We start from the raw sequence: 25,524 nt of genomic DNA, 5'->3' as shown, positions 1-25,524 counted from the left end.
CATTCTTGCACATTAGCCATGATTTAGGCTTTACTTTCCCCCTTACTCTGACCCCATCTAGTGACTTACTATTGCCTACTCTAATTCTATCAATCTCTCCAAGTGTTCTGTTTACCTTGATACTACTCTCTGATATCTCCTCCTTATCAGTTAATACTTCTATACTTCCCAGTGCCAGTTTTCCTCCTCTCCACTCCGAATTTTCTCTCAGGTTCCCATCCCCCTGCCAATCTAGTTTAAAGAAACTGGTGATAAGGAGCCAGTGGGAACAGAATAATATACCAAATGCTTGTTCTGTGAAGACATTGCTGTTTAAGACAGTGTATTGACAATGTTGAGAGTTGGTTAGGGAGTCGTGCAGCGTGAGGACCATAACAGCATCTGACTGATTAACACTGTCACTAATGAGCAAATGCAAACTACTAGATTACTCAGGACATCCCAGTACAGATCCTCAGCTCACCACCCAGGTACAAGAAAGATTGACCATGTCAACGGAGATAGAACTTCCACACGTGCGAACTTCCACACATGTAAACTTTTGTAATGTACCTTAAGGGATAGCCGCATATCATCCACTAGAAGGGAAGTGTCATGTGATCCAGTCTCAGTGTCACTTTGTCCTGTGTAGACCTTTGTTCCCAAATGCTAGGTGAATGTTTGTAGCTCGCTTCTTTGGTTCAGACAAACCTGAATCTATAAACCATAGCTCTATATGCTGCTTAAACAGTTTGAATTCAGATAGGTCAGTTCCACCCCAATTTATACTGGGCAATTTTGTGGACATTTTGACAATATCCGTTTGACCTTCCTCCTTGTTTAATTCAATTTATTGTTCAGCAACTCCTGAAGCCATCCATTATAATCACAACCTTCTCTGGCCCGCAGTTTATGACGCCTTTGTTTGCCTTTTTTGTTTGACCCACCCTCGCTCACTATAGATCCAGCCTACACCCTGGTCACTTATCCTTCACGACAGAGCTAACCTGGCGCTGGTCCCCTCACCGCACTGCCCCACTCACTGAGCTGGCAGGCTCTGCACTGCACTCTCACCACAAGGGATCTGTCCATCTGTCTGCTTATCAGCTCTTTACTTAAGCACCATCTTGGCTCTGTGTCTTCAAAACTTTTCTGTGCAGTCACCATGCAGTGATTTCAACGCTCACCAACACTATGAGCTCATTGTGGTCTGACCAAAACGTCAAGGGTCGCCCCATGCCTTGTAGCACAATATAAGGCTGTTCACCCTGTCATACCTGTATTTAATCTTGTTGCCAGGCTGTTTGACCACCGCTGAGCACCGTGTCGTGTTTTTATAATGTTATAAAGGCACCAACCACTCAAGGAATTGGGTAAACATGCTGTGGGTTCATTTATTTAAACTCAGCACATGAGAACAGATATACACAGATAGAAAGCTTGCAGACATCAGCAGCAGAACTGTTTGTGCTGTGTTCTGCTCACAAGCCAAAATGAAACTGAGACTGGATCACATGACACACTCCCTTTGAGTGATTGCATGCTGCTATCCTTTAAAGCCATATTACAACAGCGGTCTCAGTTTCACTCTTGCCTGAGAGCAGAGCACAGAGCTTTTCTAGTGTTGTTGGAGCTGCACTCATCCAGACAAGTGGAGAGTATCCCATCACACTTCTGACTTGTGCCCTGTAGATGGTGTGCTCTAGTTTTTCTACCAATTCATCTTCTGTACAATGAATCAGGTTTCACACCAGAAAATTCAAAAGACGATCAAGAGAGTGCTGCAGCCATGAATGAAGTTGCTGGAATGAAACGGAGCTACAAGATGATGGAAGGGGGCATCGGATGGGGTTTAACAACACAGGATCCACTTCCATCCAGCTATGAGGGTAAGTGGGACAAAATCTCTTCACTGTCTAGAATTCCCCAAATCACATGTCAGTTAATCATGGCAATTCATGCAGCAGCTTAGATTGTCACTCAGTCATGCTCAAATCAATCGGTTAAGGATGAGACAGCCTATAAACCCTTTCACAAACTGATCAGTCAGTTGGATTATTGTTACTGAGAAAACTCATATTGTTTGTTTTTATAACAAGTTTGAACTTGCTGGGGCAAACCAATAATTGAAATGGTTAAGAGAATGTTGACCATTATCTGAAAGGGGACTGGGATCCAAAGGGGGTGGAAGTTTTGTTACAGTTATAAAGAGCTCTGTTCAAACCCAGTCTGGAGCAGCTGTGTTCAGTTCTGGGCACCACAGCTCAGGAAGGACATATTGGCCTTGGAGAGGGTGGAGCACAGGTTCACCAGAATGACACCAGGACTAAACTGGTCAAAATTAGGATAGGTGCATGGACCAGGCTGTATTTCCTTGAGTTTGAAGATTATGGGATGATCTAATTAAAAAATCTCACCTTTCTTTTCAAATCTCTCCATGGCCTTCCCCCTCCCTAGCTCCACAACCCATAATGAGTGCAGCTCCTACAATACTCAGGAAGCTCAACACCATCCAGGACAAAGCAGCCTGCTTGTTTGGCACTCCACCCACCACCTTAAACATTCACTCCCTCCACTACCGACGCACAGTTGCAGCAGTGTGCGTACCACCTACAAGATGCACTGCAGGAATTCACCAAGGCTCCTTAGGCAGCACCTTCCAAACCCATGACCACTACCATCTAGAAGGACAAGAGCAGCAGATAGATGGGAACACCACCACCTGGAAGTTCCCCTGCAAGCCACTCACCATCTTAACTTGGAAATATATCCCCGTTCCTTCACTTTTGCTGGGTCAAAATCCTGGAACTCCCTCCCTAACAGCACTGTGGGTGTACCTACATGGACTGCAGCAGTTCAAGAAGGCAGCTCACCACCACGTTCTCAAGGGCAACTAGGGATGGGCAATAAATGTTGGCCCAGCCAGCAACACCGACATCCTGTGAACAAACAAAAAACTCTCCCATGTATCTACACTCCTCCAGTCCTGGCATCTTGAGCATCCCCAAATTTAATTACTCCACTATTGGTGGCTGCACCTTCAGCTCCCTGGGCCCCAACCTCTAGAATTCCCTCCCTACACATCTCTACCTCTCCTTCCTCCTCCACAACATTCCCTAAAAACTAACTCTTTGACCAAGGTTTTGGTCATCTGACCTAACATCTCCTTATGTGTATCAAATTTTGACTTGGGTAATGCCTTGGGATGTTTTGCAATGTTAAAGGCACTATATGTATATTGAAGTAGTTGTTTAGTTTCCAGGGTTAGATTTCTCATTGGAGAATAATGGTTTGTGTGTTTCAGGGCTGTTGCTTCATGCTGTTTCCAGGGACAGACTGGGTAACTGTGACTCGAAAGAACGCTCGCACATTCAGGGCTCAATCATACAAGGTATACTTTGTTCAGCTGCAGTCAGTGATGATGAAAATCTTCAGTTGCAGATTGTTGAGAATCTGTAGTGTCAGTGCTCTCTCTCTCTCTCTCTCTCTATTTACACTCACATCTTCCCTTTCTAGTTCAAACAGCCGAAATTCACAGAAGTTATTTTGCTGAGATAGACACAGTTTCCTGCAATCCCTTGCCTCATTAACCCAACTGAAAACAGTTTGGGTTCCTCAGAGGAGAGTGCGAGAGGAGGACCCTGGGACAGGCAGTCAGCAGCACAGAATCACAGTGCAGAAGAGGCCCTTCGGCCCATCGAGTCTGCACCGACACGTGAGAAACACCTAACCTACCTACCTATTCCCATTTACCAGCACTTGGCCCATAGCCTTGAATGTTATGACGTGCCAAGTGCTCATTCAGGTACTTTTTAAAGGATGTGAGGCAACCCGCCTCCACCACCCTCCCAGGCAGTGCATTCCAGACCCTCACCACCATCTGAGTAAAAAGATTTTTCCTCACATCCTCCCTAAACCTCCTGCCCCTCACCTTGAACTTATGTCCCCTTGTGACTGATCCTTCAACTAAGGGGAACAGCTGCTCCCTATCCACCCTGTCCATGCCCCTCATAATCTTGTACACCTCGATCAGGTCACCCCTCAGTCTTCTCTGCTCCAACGAAAACAACCCAAGTCTATCCAACCTCTCTTCATAACTTAAATGTTTCATCCCAGACAACATCCTGGTGAATCTCCTCTGCACCCCCTCCAGTGCAATCACATCCTTCCTGTAATGTGGCGACCAGAACTGCACACAGTACTCCAGCTGTGGCCTCACCAAGGTTCTATATAACTCCAACATGACCTCCCTGCTTTTGTAATCTATGCCTCAATTGATAAAGGCAAGTGTCCCATATGCCTTTATCACCACCCCACTAACATACCCCTCTGCCTTCAGAGATATGGACACACACACCAAGGTCCCTTTGTTCCTCAGAACTTCCTAGTGCCATGCTGTTCATTGAATACTTCCTTGTCAAATAACTCCTTCCAAAGTATATCACCTCACACTTTTCAGGGTTAAATTCCATCTGCCACTTATCTGCCCATTTGACCAACCCGTCAATATCTCCCTGTAGCCCAAGACACTCAACCTCACTGTTAACCACCCAGCCACTCTTTGTGTCATCCGCAAACTTACTAATCCTACCCCCCACATAGTCATCTATGTCGTTTATATAAATGACAAATAATAGGGGACCCAGCACAGATCCCTGTGGTACGCCACTGGACACTGGCTTCCAGTCACTAAAGCATCCTTCTGTCATCACCCTCTGTCTCCTACAACTAAGCCAATTTTGAATCCACCTCATCAAATTAGCCTGTATCCCATGTGCATTTGCCTTCTTTATAAGTCTCCCATGTGGGACCTTGTCAAAGGCTTTGCTGAAGTCCATATAAACTACATCAACTGCATTACCCTCATCTACACACCTGGTCACCTCCTCAAAAAATTCAATCAAATTTGTTAAGCATGACCTCCCTCTAACAAAGCCATGCTGACTATCCCTGATCAAACCTTGCCTCTCCAAGTGGAGGTAGATTCTCTCCTTCAGAATTTTCTCCAATAATTTCCCTACCACTGACGTGAGACTCACTGGTCTGTAGTTCCCTGGCTTCCCTCTACAACCCTTCTTAAATAGCGGAACCACATTAGCTGTTCTCCAGTCCCCTGGCACCTTCCCCATGGCCAAAGAGGAATTAAAAATTTGGGTCAGAGCCCCTGTGATGATCTCCCTTGCCTCCCTCAGCAGTATGGGACACAAATCATCTGGATCTGGAGATTTGTCCACTTTTAAGCCTGCCAACACCTCCAATGCCTTGTCACTTCCTATATCAATTTGCTTAAGAACCTCACAGTCTCTCTCCCCGAGTTCGATACCTTCATCCTCATTCTCTTGGGTGAAGAATGATGTAAAGTATTTGTTCAACACCCTACTGATGTCCTCTGGCTCCACCCATAGATTGCCCCCTTGGTTCCTAATGGGCCCTACTCTTTCCCTGGTTATCCTCTTCCCATTGATATACTTATAGAATATCTTGGGATTTTCCCTACTTTTACCAGCCAGAGCTTTCTCATATTCCCTCTTTGCTCTCCTAATTGCTTTCTTAAGCTCCACCCTGCACTTTCTGTACTCACTAATGCCTCCGCTGATTTGCTTCCCTTGTACCTGCTAAAAGCCTCTCTTTTCCTTTTCATCCTATCCTGAATATCTCTGGCCATCCACGGTTCTCTGGGCTTGTTACTCCTTCCTATCACCCTAGAGGGAACATGTTGAGCCTGTACCCTCCCCCTTCAGCTGTTCCGTAACATCCTTGAGCCTGGCACCCGGGAGGCAACATACCATCCTGGAGTCATGCCTACAGCCGCAGGAGCGCCTGTCTACTCTCCTCGCTAACGAATCCCCTACCACTGTTGCCCTTCCACACTTCTTCCTCCCCCTCCTGAGCAGCTGGGCCACCCTCAGTGCCATGGCCTTGGTTCTGGTTGGCCTCCACAGAGGAACCATCATTCTCACTGTTTTCCAAGGCCGATAAACGGTTTGCCAGCGAGATGCACTCGGGGGATTCCCTCACTACCTGCCTGGTCCCCTTCTTCTGTCTGGTCGTCACCCATTCCCTCTCTGCTTGCACTTGCTTCAGCTGCGGGATGACCACATCCTGAAACGTGCTGTCCGAGAATCTCTCAGTCTCATGAATGCACCATAGTGCCCCCAGCTGCCGCTCAAGCTCCAAAACCTCAAGTTGCTCCAGTCGAGGGCACCTCCTGCACACATGGTCATCCAGACCGCCAGGAACGTCTACGATTTCCCACATAGCGCAGGATGTGCAAATCACAGGAGAACTTATTTAGCCAGTATGTAGAAAGGCCAACAAGGGAGGGGGCAGTTCTGGACCTGATATTCAGAAATGAGCCCAGGCAGGTGGAAGGCGTACCAGAGCATTTTGGAGATAGTGACCATAACTCAGTTAGATTTAGAATAGTTATGGAAAAGGATAAGGCTGGGCCAGGAGTAGTTCTAAACTGGGGAAAGGCTAATTTTACTAAGATGAGATGCAATTTGGCCCAAGTGGACTGGGAACAGCTACTTGCAGATAAAACTGTCAGAGCAGTGGGAGGCATTCAAGGAGAAAATAGCGAGTACAGGGCAAATATGTTCCCATAAAGACAAAGGGGGGGACCAAGTCCAGAGAACCCTGATGTCAAGGGACATAAAGGTTAGGATGAAGAAAAAAAGAGAAGCTTACGGCAGATACCGAGGGCTCAATAAGTCAGAGTCCTTAGAGGAGTATAAAAAGTGCGGGGAGGGACTTAAATAGGAAATTAGGAAAGCTAAGAGAGTGCATGAGAAAGCATTGGTGGGTAGATTAAAGGAAAACTCAAAGGGGTTTTTTAAATATATAAAGAACAAGAGAATAACTAGGAAAGAGTAGGGCCAATAAAGGACCACAGAGGTAATCTGTGCGTGGACCCGGAAGATGTGGGTACAGTCCTCAATGAATACTTTACGTCAGTCTTCACAGTGGAAAAGGGCGACGCAGGTATAAACATCAGGGTGGAGGACTGTGAAATATTAGAGGAAATTAACAGAGAGAGGAGGTACTAGTGGGTTTAGTGGCCTTAAAAGTGGATAAATCCACAGGCCTGGATGAAATGTGTCCCAGGCTGCTGAGGGAGGCAAGGGAAGAGATATCAGGGGCCAAATTTGAATTTTTTGAGGAGGTAGCCAGGAGTGTTGATGAGGGTAATGCATTTGATGTGGTCTACATGGACTTAAGCAAGGCTTTTGATACGGTCCCACATGGCAGACTGGTCAAGAAAGTAAGAGCCCATGGGATCCAAGGCAAAGTGGCACATTGGATCCAAAATTGGCTGAGAGGCAGGAAGCAGAGGGTGATGGTAGAGGGATGTTTCTGTGACTGGAAGTCTGTTTCCAGTGGGGTTCCGCAGGGCTCAGTGCTGGGGCCCTTGCTGTTTGTGGTGTACATAAATGGTTTGGACTTAAATGTAGGGGGTATGATCAAGAAGTTCACGGATGACATGAAAATTGGTCGGGTGGTAAATAGTGAGGAGGATAGCCGTAAACTGCAGGAGGATATCAATGGACTGGTCAGGTGGACAGAGCAATGGCAAACGGAATTCAACCCGGAAAAGTGTGAGGTAATGCACTTGGGGAGGGCTAACAAGGAAAGGGATTACACTATGAATGGTAGGACCCTGGAAAGTACTGAAGATCAGAGGGACCTTGGTGTGCACATCCACAGATCCCTGAAGGTAGCAGGACAGGTAGATAACGTGGTTGAGAAGGCATATGGGATACTTCCCTTTATTAGCCGAGGCATAGTATACAAGAGCAGGGGGGGTTATGCTGGAACTGTATAAAACGCTGACTGGGCCACAGCTGGAGTACTTTGTGCAGTTTTGGTCACCACATTATAGGAAGGATGTGATTGCACTGGAGAGGGTGCAGAGGAGATTCACCAGGATGTTGCCTGGACTGTAGGGTCTGAGCTATGAGGAAAGATTGGATAGGCTGGGGTTGTTTTCCTTGGAGCAGCGAAGGTTGAGAGGAGACCTGATAGAGGTGTATAAGATTATGAGGGGCATAGATAGGGTGGATAGGAAGGCACTTTTTCCATTAGTAAAGGGGCCAATAACTAGGGGGCATAGATTTAAGGTAAGAGGTAGAAGGCTAAGAGAGGAGTTGAGGAGAAATTCTTTCACCCAGAGGATGGTGGGAGTCTGGAACTCACTGCCTGAAAGGGTGGTTGAGTCAGAAACTCTCGTAACACTTAAGTGCTTAGATATTCATTTGCGTTGTCATAGCCTCCAGGGCTATGGGCCAAGTGCTGGTAAATGGGAATCGTGTAGTCAGATCTTTGTTGACCGGCACGGACACAATGGGCTGAATGGCCTCTTTCTGTACTGTAAACGTCTGTGAGCCTCTCAGGTTTTGTTTGCTCCAGATTTGAATGAAGCCTCAAACCTCTGAGGCAGAGAGTGTGTTTTCACTCTCGCTCCAACCGGGGGTCACTCTCACTAGTTCCATACAGGATTGTTAGAACTTGTAATTTTCATCATAACTGAATCACAGAATTATTACGGTGCAGAAGGAGGCTATTCAGCCCATTGTGTCTGCACCAGCTCTCCGTGCATTTTAACTTAGTGCCAATCTGCTGCTTTTTCCCCGTAACCCTGCACATTGTTTCTATTTAAATAACCATCCAATACCCTCTTGAATGCCTCAATTGAACCTACCTCTGCCACACTTCCAGACAGTGCATTCCAAACCCTAACTACTCGCTGTGTGGAAAAGCTTTTTCTCATCTCGCATTTCCTTCTTTTGCAAAACACATTAAAACTGTGACCTCTGGTTCTCGATCCATTTACAAGAGGGAACAGTTTCTCCCCACCTACTCTGTTCAGGCCCCTCATTATTTTAAAAACTTCTATCAAGTCTCCTCTCAGCCTTCTCCTCTCCAAGGAAAACAGCCCCATTAGAGAATGTGACCCGAGTGAAAAAGGGATGGGGAAATATTTGAAAACATTGGGGATAAAGGAGCAAAATGGAATCGGAGCAGCAACATCCACTGGGTCAGGACAGGGACAGGGACAGGGGGACAGGGCAGGGGAGGCAGGGCGGGGGGGACAGGGCAGGGGGACAGGGCAGGGGGACAGGGCAGGGGAGGCAGGGCGGGGGGACAGGGCAGGGGAGGCAGGGCGGGGGAGGCAGGGCATGGGGACAGGGACAGGGCAGGGGGGCAGGGTGGGGATGGGACAGTTCAGTCGGGGACAGTTTGCACTGGGACAGTGTAAGATTGAAGCTCTCAGTTACTGTATGAGTTAGAATTGATGTCATTTTAAAATGTAATAAAGGTAAAAAAACAATTTTTTCTGAGTTTTTCTTAAAACGATTCACTCCTTTTCACCTGTGTTTTTACTGAGATACTCTGGCATTACCCCTGAGATACTCTGGCATTACCCCTGAGATACTCTGGCATTACCCCTGAGATACTCTGGCATTACCCCTGGGATACTCTGGCATTACCCCTGAGATACTCTGGCATTACCCCTGAGATACTCTGGCATTGCCCCTGAGATACTCTGGCATTGCCCCTGAGATACTCCGGCATTGCCCCTGAGATACTCCGGCATTGCCCCTGAGATACTCCGGCATTGCCCCTGAGATACTCCGGCATTACCCCTGAGATACTCCGGCATTACCCCTGTGATACTCTGGCATTACCCCTGTGATACTCTGGCATTACCCCTGAGATTCACTGGCATTACCCCTGAGATACTCTGGCATTACCCCTGAGATTCTCTGGCATTACCCCTGAGATACTCTGGCATTACCCCTGAGACACTCTGGCATTACCCCTGAGACACTCTGGCATTACCCCTGAGATACTCTGGCATTACCCCTGAGATTCTCTGGCATTACCCCTGAGATTCTCTGGCATTACCCCTGAGATTCTCTGGCATTACCCCTGAGATTCTCTGGCATTACCCCTGAGATTCTCTGGCATTACCCCTGAGATACTCTGGCATCACCCCTGAGATACTCTGGCATCACCCCTGAGATACTCTGGCATCACCCCTGAGATACTCTGGCATCACCCCTGAGATACTCTGGCATCACCCCTGAGATACTCTGGCATCACCCCTGAGATACTCTGGCATCACCCCTGAGATACTCTGGCATCACCCCTGAGATACTCTGGCATTAACCCTGAGATACTCTGGCATTAACCCTGAGATACTCTGGCATCACCCCTGAGATACTCTGGCATCACCCCTGAGATACTCTGGCATCACCCCTGAGATACTCTGGCATCACCCCTGAGATACTCTGGCATCGCCCCTGAGATACTCTGGCATCACCCCTGAGATACTCTGGCATCACCCCTGAGATACTCTGGCATCACCCCTGAGATACTCTGAGATTCCTAGGCATTACCCCTGAGATACTCTGGCATTACCCCTGTGATACTCTGGCATTACCCCTGTGATACTCTGGCATTACCCCTGTGATACTCTGGCATTGCCCCTGTGATACTCTGGCATTAACCCTGAGATACTCTGGCATTACCCCTGAGATACTCTGGCATTACCCCTGAGATACTCTGGCATCACCCCTGAGATACTCTGGCATCACCCCTGAGATACTCTGAGATTCCTAGGCATTACCCCTGAGATACTCTGGCATTGCCCCTGAGACACTCTGGCATTGCCCCTGAGATACTCTGGCATTGCCCCTGAGATACTCTGGCATTGCCCCTGAGATACTCTGGCATTACCCCTGAGATACTCTGGCATTACCCCTGAGATACTCTGGCATTACCCCTGAGATACTCTGGCATCACCCCTGAGATACTCTGAGATTCCTAGGCATTACCCCTGAGATACTCTGGCATTACCCCTGAGATACTCTGGCATTGCCCCTGAGATACTCTGGCATTGCCCCTGTGATACTCTGGCATTGCCCCTGAGATACTCTGGCATTACCCCTGAGATACTCTGGCATTACCCCTGAGATACTCTGGCATTACCCCTGAGATACTCTGGCATTAACCCTGAGATACTCTGGCATCACCCCTGAGATACTCTGAGATTCCTAGGCATTACCCCTGAGATACTCTGGCATTACCCCTGTGATACTCTGGCATTACCCCTGTGATACTCTGGCATTACCCCTGAGATACTCTGGCATTGCCCCTGTGATACTCTGGCATTAACCCTGAGATACTCTGGCATTACCCCTGAGATACTCTGGCATCACCCCTGAGATACTCTGGCATCACCCCTGAGATACTCTGAGATTCCTAGGCATTACCCCTGAGATACTCTGGCATTGCCCCTGAGACACTCTGGCATTGCCCCTGAGACACTCTGGCATTGCCCCTGAGATACTCTGGCATTGCCCCTGAGATACTCTGGCATTGCCCCTGAGATACTCTGGCATTACCCCTGAGATACTCTGGCATTACCCCTGAGATACTCTGGCATTACCCCTGAGATACTCTGAGATTCCTAGGCATTACCCCTGAGATACTCTGGCATTACCCCTGAGATACTCTGGCATTGCCCCTGAGATACTCTGGCATTGCCCCTGTGATACTCTGGCATTGCCCCTGAGATACTCTGGCATTACCCCTGAGATACTCTGGCATTACCCCTGAGATACTCTGGCATTACCCCTGAGATACTCTGGCATCACCCCTGAGATACTCTGGCATCACCCCTGAGATACACTGGCATTGCCCCTGTGATACTCTGGCATTACCCCTGAGATACTCTGACATTGCCCCTGTGATACTCTGGCATTAACCCTGAGATACTCTGGCATTACCCCTGAGATACTCTGGCATTACCTCTGAGATACTCTGGCATTGCCCCTGAGATACTCTGGCATTGCCCCTGAGATACTCTGGCATTGCCCCTGAGATACTCTGGCATTGCCCCTGAGATACTCTGGCATTGCCCCTCAGATACTCTGGCATTACCCCTGAGATACTCTGGCATCGCCCCTCAGATACTCTGGCATCACCCCTGAGATACTCTGACATCACCCCTGAGATACTCTGGCATCACCTCTGAGATACTCTGGCATTAACTCTGAGATACTCTGGCATTAACTCTGAGATATTCTATGTTGGGTTCCTACAACAGGAAAATAAATCCAATGCAGCTGAACTCCAAGTGCTATGTGAAAGAAATTCTCATTGGACTCTGACTGGGGACTCTGGAAATCATGTGAACCAATATTCATTTCTATGGTTTTTGTGCTATAAAACTCCTTTTCTCCATGCCCCCTTTACTGTGAGTGTGCAGGTTTACGTGTGCGGAGTAGGGTGTTGAGGACAGTCCTCCCCCAGGTTTTTGAATGTGAAATTAACTTAACCTTCTGAATTAATCCTAACTCAAATTTACTGCAGATTATTAATAAACTAGATCACAAAAACCGAGGGATTGGGAAAACATGCCATCACATTTTTTTTAAAGAAAAATAATTCAAATTGCCTTCTGCTTACAGACAAGTTGGTAAGAGGAAATAGGTACAGTTTGCCTGTCTCTCTCCTGCGCATAACACACTGGTATTAACTCTGGGATATTCCGGAATTAACTGTGAGATACTCTGGCGTTAAGACAAGATACTCTGGTATTAACTCTGACATTGACTCTGAGTTCCTCAGGGGAGTGTCCTCAGCCCAACCATCTTCAGCTGCTTCATCAATGACCTTCCTTCCACCATAAGGTCAGAAGTGGGGATGTTCGCTGATGATTGCACAATGTTCAGCACCATTCACAACTCCTCAGATACTGAAGCAGTCCATGTCCAAATGCAGCAAGACCTGGACAATACCCAGGCTTGGGCTGACAAGTGGCAAATAACATTCGTGCCACACAAGTGCCAGGCAATGACCATCTCCAACAAGAGAGAATCCAACCATCACCCCTTGATGTTCAATGGCATTACCATCACTGAATCCCCCACTATCAACATCCTGGGGGTTACCATTGACCAGAAACTGAACTGGACTAGCCATATAAATACTGCGGCTACAAGAGCAGGTCAGAGGCTAGGAATCCTGCAACAAGTAACTCACCTCCTGACTCCCCAAAGCCTGTCCATCATCTACAAGGCACAAGCCAGGAGTGTGATGGAATACTCCCCACTTGCCTCGATGAGTGCAGCTCCCACAATGCTCAAGAAGCTTGACACCATGCAGGACAAAGCAGCCCACTTGACTAGTGACCCATCCAAAAACATTCACTCCCTCCACCACCGATGCACAGTAGCAGCAGTGTGTACCATTTACAAGATGCACTGCAGGAATTCACCAAGGCTCCTTACACAGCACCTTCCAAACCCATGACCATCTAGAGGGATAAGGGCAGCAGATACATGGGAACACCATCACCTGGAAGTTCCGCTCCAAGCCACTCACCACCCTGACTTACGAGAATACAAAATAGGAGTAGAAGTAAGCCATTCGGCCCCTCGAACCTGCTCTGCCATTCAATAAGATCATCCTGACCTGTTTGTGTTTCAAATTCCACATTCCCATCTACCCTCGATAATCTTTGATTCCCTTGCCTAACAACAATCTATCTAAGATAAAAGCAAAAAACTGCGGATGCTGGAAATTCAAAACAAAAACAAAAATACCTGGAAAAACTCAGCAGGTCTGGCAGCATCTGCGGAGAGGAACACAGTTAACGTTTCAAGTCCAAATGACCCTTCAACAGAACTAAGTAAAAATAGAAGAGAGGTGAAATATAAGCTGGTTTAAGGGGTGGGGGGGGATGGGACAGGTAGAGCTGGGTAGAGGGCCAGTGATAGGTGGAGATAACCAAAAGATGTCCTAGACAAAAGGACAAAGAGGTGTTGAAGGTGGTGATATTATCTAAGGAATGTGCTAATTAAGGGTAGAAAGCAGGACAAGCAAGGTACAGATAGCCCTAGTGGGGGTGGGGTGGGGTGAAGGGAAGGGATCGAAATAGGCTAAAAGGTAGAGATAAAACAATGGGTGGAAATACATTTAAAAATAATGGAAATAGGTGGGAAAAGAAAAATCTATATAAATTATTGGGGAAAAAAGGGGGGATCGGAAAGGGGGTGGGGATGGAGGAGAGAGTTCATGATCTAAAATTGTCGAACTCAGTATTCAGCCCGGAAGGCTGTAAAGTGCCTAGTCGGAAGATGAGGTGCTGTTCCTCCAGTTTGCGTTGAGCATCACTGGAACATTGCAGCAGGTCAAGGACGGACATGTGGGCATGGGAGCAGGGTGGAGTGTTGAAATGGCAAGTGACAGGGAGGTCTGGGTCATGCTTGCGGACAGACCGAAGGTGTTCTGCAAAGCGGTCCTCTCCCTCCCAGAAACGAGATAGGGTCCCCCTTGTTCTCACTTATCACCTCACCAGTCTCCCCATTCAAAGGATCATCCTCCGTCATTTCCGCCAACTCCAGCATGATGCCACCACCAAACACATCTTCCCCTCACCCCCCTGGTGGCATTCCGCAGGGATCGTTCCCTCCAGGACACTCTGGTCCACTCCTCCATCACCCCCTACACCTCAACCCCCTCCCACAGCACCTTCCCATGCAACTGCAGAAGGTGCAACACCTGCCCCTTCACTTCCCCTCTCCTCACCATCCAAGGGCCCAAACACTCCTTTCAAGTGAAGCAGCATTTCACTTGCACTTCCCTCAATTTAGTCTACTGCATTCGTTGCTCCCAATGCGGTTTCCTCTACATTGGAGAGACCAAACGCAGACTGGGTGACCGCTTTGCGGAACACCTGCGGTCTGTCCGCAAGCAATACCCAGACCTCCCTGTCGCTTGCCATTTCAACACTCCACCCTGCCCTCATGCCCACATGTCCGTCCTTGGCCTGCTGCATTGTTCCAGTGAAGCTCAACGCAAACTGGAGGAACAGCACCTCATCTTCCGACTAGGCACTTTACAGCCTTCCGGACTGAATATTGAGTTCAACAAATTTAGATCGTGAACTCTCTCCTCCATCCCCACCCACTTTCCGATCCCCCCCTTTTTCTTTTTTTTTCCAATAATTTATATAGATTTTTCTTTTCCCACCTATTTCCATTATTTTTAAATGTATTTCCATCCATTGTTTTATCTCTACCTTTTAACCTATTTCGATTCCTTCCCTTCACCCCACCCCCACTAGGGCTATCTGTACCTTGCTCGTCCTGCTTTCTACCCTTAATTAGCACATTCCTTAGATAATATCACCACCTTCAACACCTCTTTGTCCTTTTGTCTAGGACATCTTTTGGTTATCTCCACCTATCACTGGCCCTCTATCCAGCTCTACTTGTCCCACTCCTCCGCCTTAAACCAGCTTATATTTCACCTCTCTTCTATTTTTACTTAGTTCTGTTGAAGGGTCACACGGACTCGAAACGTTAACTGTGTTCCTCTCCGCAGATGCTGTCAGACCTGCTGAGTTTTTCCAGGTATTTTTGTTTTTGTTAACAATCTATCTACCTCTGCCTTAAAAATATTCAATGATCCCGTCTCCACCACCTTCTGAGGCAGAGAGTTCCAAAGTCACACAAGCTTCCGAGAGAAAAAAAATTCTCCTCATCTCTGCCCTAAAAGGGTGACCCCTAATTTTAAAACAGTGCCTCCTAGTTCTGGACTCACCCACAAGAGGAAACATCCTTTCCATGTCCACTTTGTCGAAGCCATTCAGGATCTTGTATATTTTAATCAAATCACCCCTCACCCTTCTAAACTCCAGTGGAAACAAGCTCAGTCTGTCAAACCTTTCCTCATAAGACAACCCACTCATTCCAGGTGTCAATCTAGTAAACCTGCTCTGAACTGCCTCCAATTCATTTACATCCTTCCTTAAATAAGGAGACCAAAACTGCACACGGTATTCGAGGTGCGGTCTCACCAATGCCCTGTATAACTGAAGCATAACATCCTTACTTTTATGTTCAATTCCTCTTGTAATAAAGGATAACATTCCATTAACCTTCTTAATTACTTGTTGTATCTGCAAACTAACTTTTTGTGACTCATGTACTAGAACACCCAGATCCCTTTGCACCTCAGAATTATGCAGCCGTTCTCCATTTAAGTAATACTCTGCTTTTTTTTTTCTTCCAAAGTAAACAACTTCACATTTTCCCGCATTATACTCCATCTGCCAGATTTTTGCCCACTCACTCAACTTATCCTTTTGTCTTCTTCACAACATACTTTCCTACCTATCTTTGTGTCATCTGCAAATTTAGCTACCATGCCTTTGCTCTCCTCACCTAAGCCATTGATATAAATTGTAAAAAGTTGAGGCCCCAGCACAGACCCCTGTGGGACTCCACTCGTCACATCCTGCCAACCAGAAAAAGACCCATTTATACATACACTCTGCATTCTGCCAGCCAGCCGATCTTCTTTCCATGCTAATATGTCACCCCCTACACCATGAGCTTTTATTTTCTGCAATAACCTTTGATGTGGCTCCTTATCAAATGCCTTCTGGAAATCCAAGTACAGCACATTTACAGGCTCCTCCTTATCCACAGCGCATGTTACTCCTTCAAAGAACTCCAATAAATTGGCTAAATATGATTTCCCTTGGAAATATATCGCCGTTCCTTCACTGTTGCTGGGCTCAAATCCTGGAACTCCTTCCCTAAAAGCACTGTGGGTGTATCTACACCACATGGACTGTAGCGGTTCTAAAAGGTAGCTCACCATCACCACCTCACAGGCAATTAGGGATGGGCAATAAATGCTGGCCCAGCCAGCGACACCCACATCCCATGAATAAATGAAAAAAATATACTCTGGTATTAGCTCAAGATACTCTGGTATTAACACGAGATAATGTGGTACTAACACAATATACTCTGGTATTAACTCTGAGATACTCTGGTATTAATACGAGAAACTCTGGTATTAACTCTGAGATACTCTGGTACTAACTCTGAGATACTCTGGTATTAATGCTGAGATAGTCTGGTATTAATATGAGATACTTTGGTATTAAGGCTGAGATACTCTGGTATTAACTCTGATATACTCTGGTATTAATGCTGAGATACTCTGGTATTAACAAGAGATACTCTGGTATTAACAAGAGATACTCTGGTATTAACAAGAGATACTCTGGTATTAACAAGAGATACTCTGGTATTAACAAGAGCTACTCTGGTATTAACTGAGATACTCTGGTATTAACTCTGAGATACTCTGGTATTAACGCTGAGATACTCTGGTATTAATATGAGATACTCTGGTATTCAGGCTGAGATACTCTGGTATTAACACTGAGATACTCTGGTATTAACGCTGAGATACTCTGGTATTAATATGAGATACTCTGGTATTAAGGCTGAGATACTCTGGTATTAAGGCTGAGATACTCTGGTATTACCACAAGATAGTCTGATGTTAGCTGTGCTTTATTTTCAAACTGTTGTTTCAGGATTACCTCGATCACAAGCTGAGGGCCATGATGAATGTCTCAGGAGAGAAGCTAAGCAGATTAAGAGGGAGAACACGCCACCAAGAGGCACATGTGAGGGATTGAAGGCAAGGAGTCGGGAGAGCCTGATCCCAACTGTCAAAGAAGCAGGACGCTCAATCCACGAAATCCCTGGGCAGGAATCCCGCAGAACACCAGAAACCTCCACACTATCCAAATCCGGCAATGATGGCCCCATCCCACAGGTAGGGAGGGTTCCTGCTTATTGTGTCCAGTCAGTGGGTAAAGCTCTAAACACCTGGGCAGCTCTCTGGGCAGGAACTCGATCACTGAATCCAACATTGGATTCTGGTTGAAAGTTGTCTTTCTTCAGAAGTTAGAGAGAATTTCCTCTCCAAAGAGATTGAACAATCAGACCATTTCCCATTGATTTAATTGCCCTTAGCAGATCCATAACTGCGCTCAGTTGGCAGTCACATGAAGGACAGAAGGTTTGAGGGGCAGCAGAGATACTGAGTTTGGGATCTGGATGTGTTCCTGAGCAAAGCAGAGAATCTTCACCCAAGGAAGGAGGAATCACTCATTTGAGATACAGTCCATACCCTCAACAGATGGATACAAGATTCATCAACAACTTGTGTATTTATTCTTTCACGGGATGTGGGCTTCACTGGCTGGGCCAGCATTTATTGCCCATCCCTAGTTGCCCTTGAGAAGGTGGTGGTGAGCTGCCTTCTTGAACCGCTGCAGTCCATGTGGTGTAGGTACACCCACAGTGCTGTTAGGGAGGGAGTTCCAGGATTTTGACCCAGCGATGGCGATATGGACCAGAATTTTTTGCTGGTCAGGCACCCGATCTGAGCGAGTGTAAAATGATACACGATGATGTCGGGCAAGTGTCATCGCGCACTCATGCGATATTTTGGCCGGTGGGTGCCACTAATGAAACAGCCTATTAAGGCTCTTAAGACCAATTGACTCAAATTTTTCGCTGCCTGTCTAACCGTTTGGTTGGCGGGCGGGTGAAAAGGCCAAGCAGCCTTTGCATTTTTGGTGAAACCTCATCCATGGGCAGGATGAGGTTTCAACCAGTAATTTAAAAATAAATTTAAAACTTTTAACACTTATATTTAACATGTCCCTGCTCATGTGACAGAGTCATGTGAGGGGACATGTTTCATTATTTTTAATATGTTTGTTTTTATTGTTAAAAATCCTCAGCTCCCTGAGACAGCTCTGTGCCTCGGAGCTTTTAGTGTGTGCACCCCCGCGCACTCCTCCCGCCCCCACCCCAGCAGCACTGAGCACTGCAGCATGGGTTTCACGCTGGCTGGCAGTTAATTGGCCAGCCAGTGTGAAATCCATGTCGGGGCCTGATCGCAGGCGGCTGTCAGCCTCATGACTGCTCCCGGGTCCCCCCGCCATGCCCACCCAACGAGGGCAAAATTCTGCCCATATTTCCAAGTCAGGATGGTGAGTGGCTCGGAGGGGAACTTCCAGGTGGTGGTGTTCGAATGTGTCTGCTGCCCTTGTCCTTCTTGTCGGTCGAGGTCGTAGGTTTGGAAGGTGCTGTCTAAGGAGCCTTGGTGAATTCCTGCAGTGCATCTTGTAGATGGTACACACACTGCTGCTACTGTGGATGTGGTGCCAGCCATGTGGGCTGCTTTGTCCTGGATGGTGTCAAGTTTCTTGAGTGGTGTTCATCCTGGCAAGTGGAGAGTACTCCATCACACTCCTGACTTATGCATTGTAGATGGTGGACAGGCTTTGGGGTGTCCGGAGGTGAGTTACTTGCCTCTGACCTGCTCTTGTTGCCACAGTATTTATATGGCTAGTCCAGCTCAGTTTCTGGTCAATGGTAAACCCCTCCCCCCCCGCCCCAGGATGTTGATAGCAGGGGATTCAGTGATGGTAATGCTATTGAACGTCAAGGGGAGATGGTTGGATTCTCTCTTGTTGGAAAGTGTCAATGCCTGACACTTGTGCAGTGCGAATGTTACTTGTTTTGATACTGTGGTAAGAGAGGAAACCTGATTAGAGGAATTCAAACATGGAGTTCCTGGAAAGATGGGAATGGATTTGGGAGGTGACGTAAGTTCAAGAAGTACTTTACCCCAACCCTTTATACAAACATATTGGTCCAGCAAGCCACTCCGTTCAAGGGCAATTAAGGATGGGCAACAAATGCTGGACTTCTCATCAGCGCCCACATCCCATGAAAAAATAAATAAAATACATATTTATATTACCAACTCCTAACCCTTGTGGTAAAATACACAATCTTTCAGTAAGCCTCAGTGTGAAAACATTTCTTCCCATCTCATCATATTTCCAGGGCACACGTGTTACCAATTCACCAGCCAATCTTTCAGCTTATTGTCAAATTCTCCCTTCCAATCCTTCCTGCTCCAGACAATAAGGCTGTTGTTTTTGAGACAATTATTTTGCTTTTTTTTCCTTCCTCAGGGAACACCAGTAAAATGTGAGAGCAGCACATCTCCATCAACAGTCAAGAAACATGATGTACACTCACTGATCAGCAGTCCAAGCAAAGCCTTTCACCCCAGGCACCAGTTGGATGTGATGTCTGAAGGTGGAAGAAGGTTGGACAGAATCCTGTACAACGAGAGCCCTAAAAGTCGCTCGAGCCCCCTCATTAGCAGCACAGGCTCCGTTATACGAGGATCTCCAGTCATTATACAGGAGCCTGCAAAACCTCAAATCAGCCCTCATTCCTACCAGGCGACTCCTCTGCATTATAATGGACCTTTACACAGAGGCTCTCCTGTATCAGTGAGGGAAGCAGTTTTCCGACAGCAGGAAGGTAAAAGCAATGGCACTGGTAACTGGTGAATAGAAACACAACCATTTACAGAACAGGAGGTCACTGAACAACAGGGAAACCATAGACTGAAGTTCACAATTTTCTCCCCTGTGATTCAGTTTCTTCATTAGCTGATCAGTTAATTCTGGTTGTATGTTACTGTCCATATCTCTGCTCTCTGTGATTATTAATCATGTCAATATGTTTTCAATACAGTTTGTATGTATTCACTCTAGGAACAGGAGGAGGCCATTCAACCCCTCGAGCTTTTTTCACCATGCTATGCGATCATGGATGATCTGCACTGCAGCTCCATTTCCACAGCTTTCCTGCATATCCCTTATTGGGCAACAACCTCTCAATCTCAATCTTGAAAATTTCAATTAACATTCAGCATCCACTTGCCTTTTTTGTAGACAGAGTTCTAGATTTCCTTTTCTTTCTCTTCATTCATGGACATCACTGGCATTTATTCCCCGTGTGAGGTAGGTGTTGGTGATGATTCTGCTGTTACCATTTACCTCTCCTCCAGGCCCATCTTTTGTTTCTTTACTTGTCCCATTACCACCTCCTTTTGCCTTGCACCAACACTCCTTTTGTTATTTAATCTCTCCTTCCCTCCATCCTATCTCAGACCTTCCCATTAGTTCCCCCCCCCCCTCCCCGTTTCCCTACCTTTTTACTTGCTCATGACCTGTTAAATAGTGTCATTTAAGGCACAGAAGGAGGCTATTCAGCCCATTAAGTCTGTGCCAGCTCCCTGCAGAGCCATATAGTCAGTCCCATTCCCCCACTCCACCCCCCTGTAAGTTTATTTCCTTCAAGTGCCCATCATCTCTTGCCCAAAGCCTTAAACCTGTGTCTCCTAGTCATTGTACCATCAGCCAATAGGAACAGCTTTTCTTTCTCTACCCTGTCCAAACCTGCCATAATCTTGTACACCTCTTCCAAATCTCCCCTCAGTCTCCTTTGCTCCAAGGAGAACAACCCCAGCTTCTCCAACCTAACTTTGTAACTAAAACCCCTCGTCCCTAAAACCATTCTGGGAAATTACATCTCTAACTCCTTAGGCCAGAGGAGAGCTCATTGCCCAGTGGTGCCAGACACTGCCTGGAGACAGGAACTGGCTCTGGAGAGAGAGTCTCAAAGGCAGACAGAGGCCGTGAGTGGGATGGACACTGCGTTGAGGGATGGGGCAGACAGGAGATGAGAGAAACAGCAGCTTCACAGTGCAGAGACATGGCCAAACAGTCACTCATCAAGTCTGCTCGAATGATGGCAACTTTATGCCACTGCAGGAGTGCCTCAGTTTGACTTATTTTCCAAGATTTTAAATCAGCAGCAACAATGAATAATGGCTCCTACTGTGGTCCTGACAGTTGTGCACTAACCAGTTAACTAACCAGTTAACCACTGCACTAACATACCCCAGCTCTTACATTTGAAAATTTCATTCTGCCTCTCTGCACCCTTTAACAAGCCTTCCAACATGTTTCAGACAGTTAATTGAAGGTGTGTGGGTTGCTGCCTTCTCCCTGCCAGCTACCCCATTCAAAATAACAGCACACTACAGGAGACAGACGCTCCATCTGCAAATGCATCTGCACGTGACCTCATCCCCACGAGCAATTGAAAATCCAGTTGTTACTCCTGTTTCTATCTCCACAGATGCAGTCTGACCTGCTGAGTATTTCCAACATTTTAATTCAGATTTTCAGGATTCACAGGAATTTGCTTTTGTGTTCATGGATTTTTGAAGAGTAAATAAATTGGGGATTAAGGGAATAAGGTGGGTGAATGGAGTTAAGATACAGATCGCCCGTGAGCTAATTGAATGATGGAATAGGCTCAAGGGGCCGAATGGTCTTCTGCTGTTCCTATGGATAAGCAAATAACTGTCATTGTGTGAGGTTCCTTTGTTTCTTGGAGGCTGGTTTTGGAGTGTTGATGTTTTGGTCGCTCTAATAGATCTCTCTTTCCTCCAATTCCTTTGAGGTGAAGTAGTTTCTCAGGAGCGAAAGGCCACTCCTACCCCCAGGGAAATGGTTTCTTCTAAATCACCACACAGAACAAACCCAGAGCACTTCTCCCACAACCCCTACGACCAGCTCCTTGGAAGGATGAACGCGGCTGATTTATATCGTAACTCAATTCCACTGACCTTTGACCCTGCCGCTATAGCGCGAGGGATTCCACTCGATGCAGGTACTGGGTTTATTCCTGTCTCCCTGGAGGAGACTTTCAGGTGTTTCTGAAAGGATTCTAATAACAGTTGATGGGCAAAATTGTTGTTGCAATGGCAAAGGGCTCAAATCCCAGGAGACACCAGTTAACATTCAGGAATCTTTTTAAGGAAGATAGTTATAAGTGAGAGAGAGAGGATATTCAGCAAATCTTATCTCTCTCTCACAAAAAAAAACAACCACTTCCCTCCAATTCTACAACCAAATAGCTTCTGATTGGCACTAGCGTTTTTACCTCTTTAATCAATTCCAAGTGGTAATTATTCCTGAATGAAATGCTTCCTGTCCTTTGCCCTAGAGATCACATGATTGATTCTGCATCATCTTGCTTTACTTTCAAGAGATGCTCCATGTTCCCTTTACCAGGCTGTTTAATTAGTCCAAAGCCAAGGGCTGGATTGTTATTGGGGGGAGGGCAGCGGGTGTGGGCTGATCGTGGCCCCCACACCCCCAGAACGTAAGTCTGTTACAAACCAACAGACTGTGAGAGAGCGCATCCCATCACCATAACACATTCGGGGCGGTGGGGCAGCGATTGGGAGAAATCAGAAACGAGCAGATCTTCCACATCTTAGTCATAGAAAGTCCCACCCCCGGGAGCTGCCAGAGTCTGATTGGCCAGCAGTGCGAGCGGTCATCCCCGAGATTTAGGCTGGGGAGGGATCAGGAACCCTCGGGAAGGAGAGGGTGGGGTTGCAGGTTTTAGAGTCTGGGCGGGGAGGCACAGAGGGAAAACAACTGATTTATAAATTTAACTAAGCATCCTGATTGTTTTTGATTCCTGTTCCATGTTGCCTTGATGTTAATTCTTGAGCTCACAGTAATATCAGGAAAAATATGATAGTTCTTGACAGTATTGACACCTGCACACAATCGTCCACACACACCTGTCCACATCTACACACGCCTGTCCCCACACGCCTGCCCCACACGCCCACACCTGTCCACACATGCACACACCTGTCCACACACGCACACACCTGTCCACGTCTACACGCAACAAACACAGATGTTGACATCTACACACACCTAACGGCATCTACACATGCCTGCTCACATCTACACTCACCTGTCCCACGTACACATACCTGCCCATGTCTACACATACCTGTCCACACCTGCAGACACCTTTCCACATCTGACGACACCTGTCAACACCTATGCACACCCGTCCACACCTGCCCACACCTGTCAACACCGACAAACACCTGTCCACATCTACACAAACCTGTCCACACCTGCACACAGCTTCACATACCTATACACACCTGTCCACACCTACACATACCTGTCCACATCTGCCCACGCCTGTCGACACCTGCCCACACCTGTCGATGCCTACACACACCTGAACATACTTGTCGACACCGACACACACCTGACCACACTTTCCCTCACCTGCCCACGCCTACACAACCCACATACACACCCACCCCCCCGATGATTGCATAGCTGACAGTTTTGAATGCTCAAATACCTAATGGTTTTCTGAAAGTTGAAAATTCAACAACTTGTAGCTGAAATCTGAGCGACTGTTTATTCTCACCTTGTTTCTAGCTGCTTACTGCCTTCCTAGACACCTGAGTGCTGCCCCCGGTTACCCTCACCCCTACAGCCCGTTCCTGCTGCGAGGCAGCCCTGAGGCTGCGGCCATGGAGAATAGACAAACCATTCTGAATGATTACATCACCTCGCAGCAGATGCATCATTCTGCTACAGCCGCTATGGCTCATCGAGCCGACTTGATTCGGGGCCTGACCCCTCGCGAGCACGCACTCACTCTGGGCTACTGTACCAACCCCCGAGGTAAGTGCTCCAATAATAACCAGCATGAGTTATTCCCACATTTCATAATTAAACCTGTGTTAATGTGAAGACAAAAACATTCCTGCAGTATAAGCTGCACATGTCATTTTAGAGAATGTAACATTTGTCAATAATACCACCACTGCTTGGTGTAAATTTTGAAATAGTTAAATTAATTTTAAATGCTTCCTTTAACTCTAAGGACATCATTGGGAGGAATTTGCTTTTGGTGCAGGGTTGATGCAGGACGTTGTTTACAAATATTTCTATCCATGCATCCTGCCACCATCCCTCTATCCATAGATCTTACAGCTACCCAGGAATGACTCTGAATGAGAGCGTGTTCACACAGGGACAGCGTGTTCTCACGGGGACAGCGTGTTCTCACGGGGACAGCGTGTTCCCACGGGGACAGCGTGTTCCCACGGGGACAGCGTGTTCCCAGGGGGACAGCGTGTTCCCACGGGGACAGCGTGTTCACACAGGGACAGCGTGTTCTCACGGGGACAGCGTGTTCTCACGGGGACAGCGTGTTCACACAGGGACAGCGTGTTCTCACGGGGACAGCGTGTTCACACAGGGACAGCGTGTTCTCACGGGGACAGCGTGTTCTCACGGGGACAGCGTGTTCCCAGGGGGACAGCGTGTTCCCACGGGGACAGCGTGTTCCCACGGGGACAGCGTGTTCCCAGGGGGACAGCGTGTTCCCACGGGGACAGTGTGTTCACACAGGGACAGCGTGTTCCCAGGGGGACAGTGTGTTCCCAGGGGGACAGCGTGTTCCCAGGGGGACAGCGTGTTCCCAGGGGGACAGCGTGTTCTCACGGGGACAGTGTGTTCACACAGGGACAGCGTGTTCCCAGGGGGACAGCGTGTTCCCAGGGGGACAGCGTGTTCTCACGGGGACAGCGTGTTCCCACAGGGACAGCGTGTTCTCACAGGGACAGCGTGTTCCCAGGGGGACAGCGTGTTCTCACGGGGACAGTGTGTTCCCACAGGGACAGCGTGTTCCCACAGGGACAGCGTGTTCCCAGGGGGACAGCGTGTTCTCACGGGGACAGTGTGTTCCCACAGGGACAGCGTGTTCCCAGGGGGACAGTGTGTTCCCACGGGGACAGCGTGTTCCCAGGGGGACAGCGTGTTCCCAGGAGGACAGCGTGTTCCCAGGGGGACAGCGTGTTCCCAGGGGGACAGCGTGTTCCCAGGGGGATAGCGTGTTCCCAGGGGGACAGCGTGTTCCCAGGGGGACAGCGTGTTCC

At 47.5% G+C, this 25,524-nt stretch overlaps 2 protein-coding genes across 2 annotated transcripts in view; both read left to right on the top strand.

The window, feature by feature from the left end:
* Nucleotides 1–25,524, top strand: part of eif2b1 (eukaryotic translation initiation factor 2B, subunit 1 alpha) — a 1,065,098-nt gene that overhangs the window by 45,684 nt on the left and 993,890 nt on the right. The gene's annotated exons all lie outside the window — the stretch shown is intronic.
* ncor2 (nuclear receptor corepressor 2) overlaps nt 1–25,524 on the top strand; it is a 278,572-nt gene that overhangs the window by 216,230 nt on the left and 36,818 nt on the right. Inside the window, exons 28-33 of the mRNA XM_078554604.1 lie at nt 1,722–1,868; nt 3,284–3,370; nt 17,393–17,637; nt 19,859–20,216; nt 22,212–22,421; nt 24,017–24,265. Coding sequence (XP_078410730.1) covers nt 1,722–1,868; nt 3,284–3,370; nt 17,393–17,637; nt 19,859–20,216; nt 22,212–22,421; nt 24,017–24,265 — 1,296 coding nt within the window. The remainder of the gene's footprint in view (nt 1–1,721; nt 1,869–3,283; nt 3,371–17,392; nt 17,638–19,858; nt 20,217–22,211; nt 22,422–24,016; nt 24,266–25,524) is intronic.

This window comes from Cetorhinus maximus, chromosome 12 (genome assembly GCF_964194155.1).
Source record: "Cetorhinus maximus chromosome 12, sCetMax3.hap1.1, whole genome shotgun sequence".
NCBI lineage: Eukaryota > Metazoa > Chordata > Chondrichthyes > Lamniformes > Cetorhinidae > Cetorhinus > Cetorhinus maximus.
This window is presented reverse-complemented; position numbering and strand designations above follow the sequence as displayed.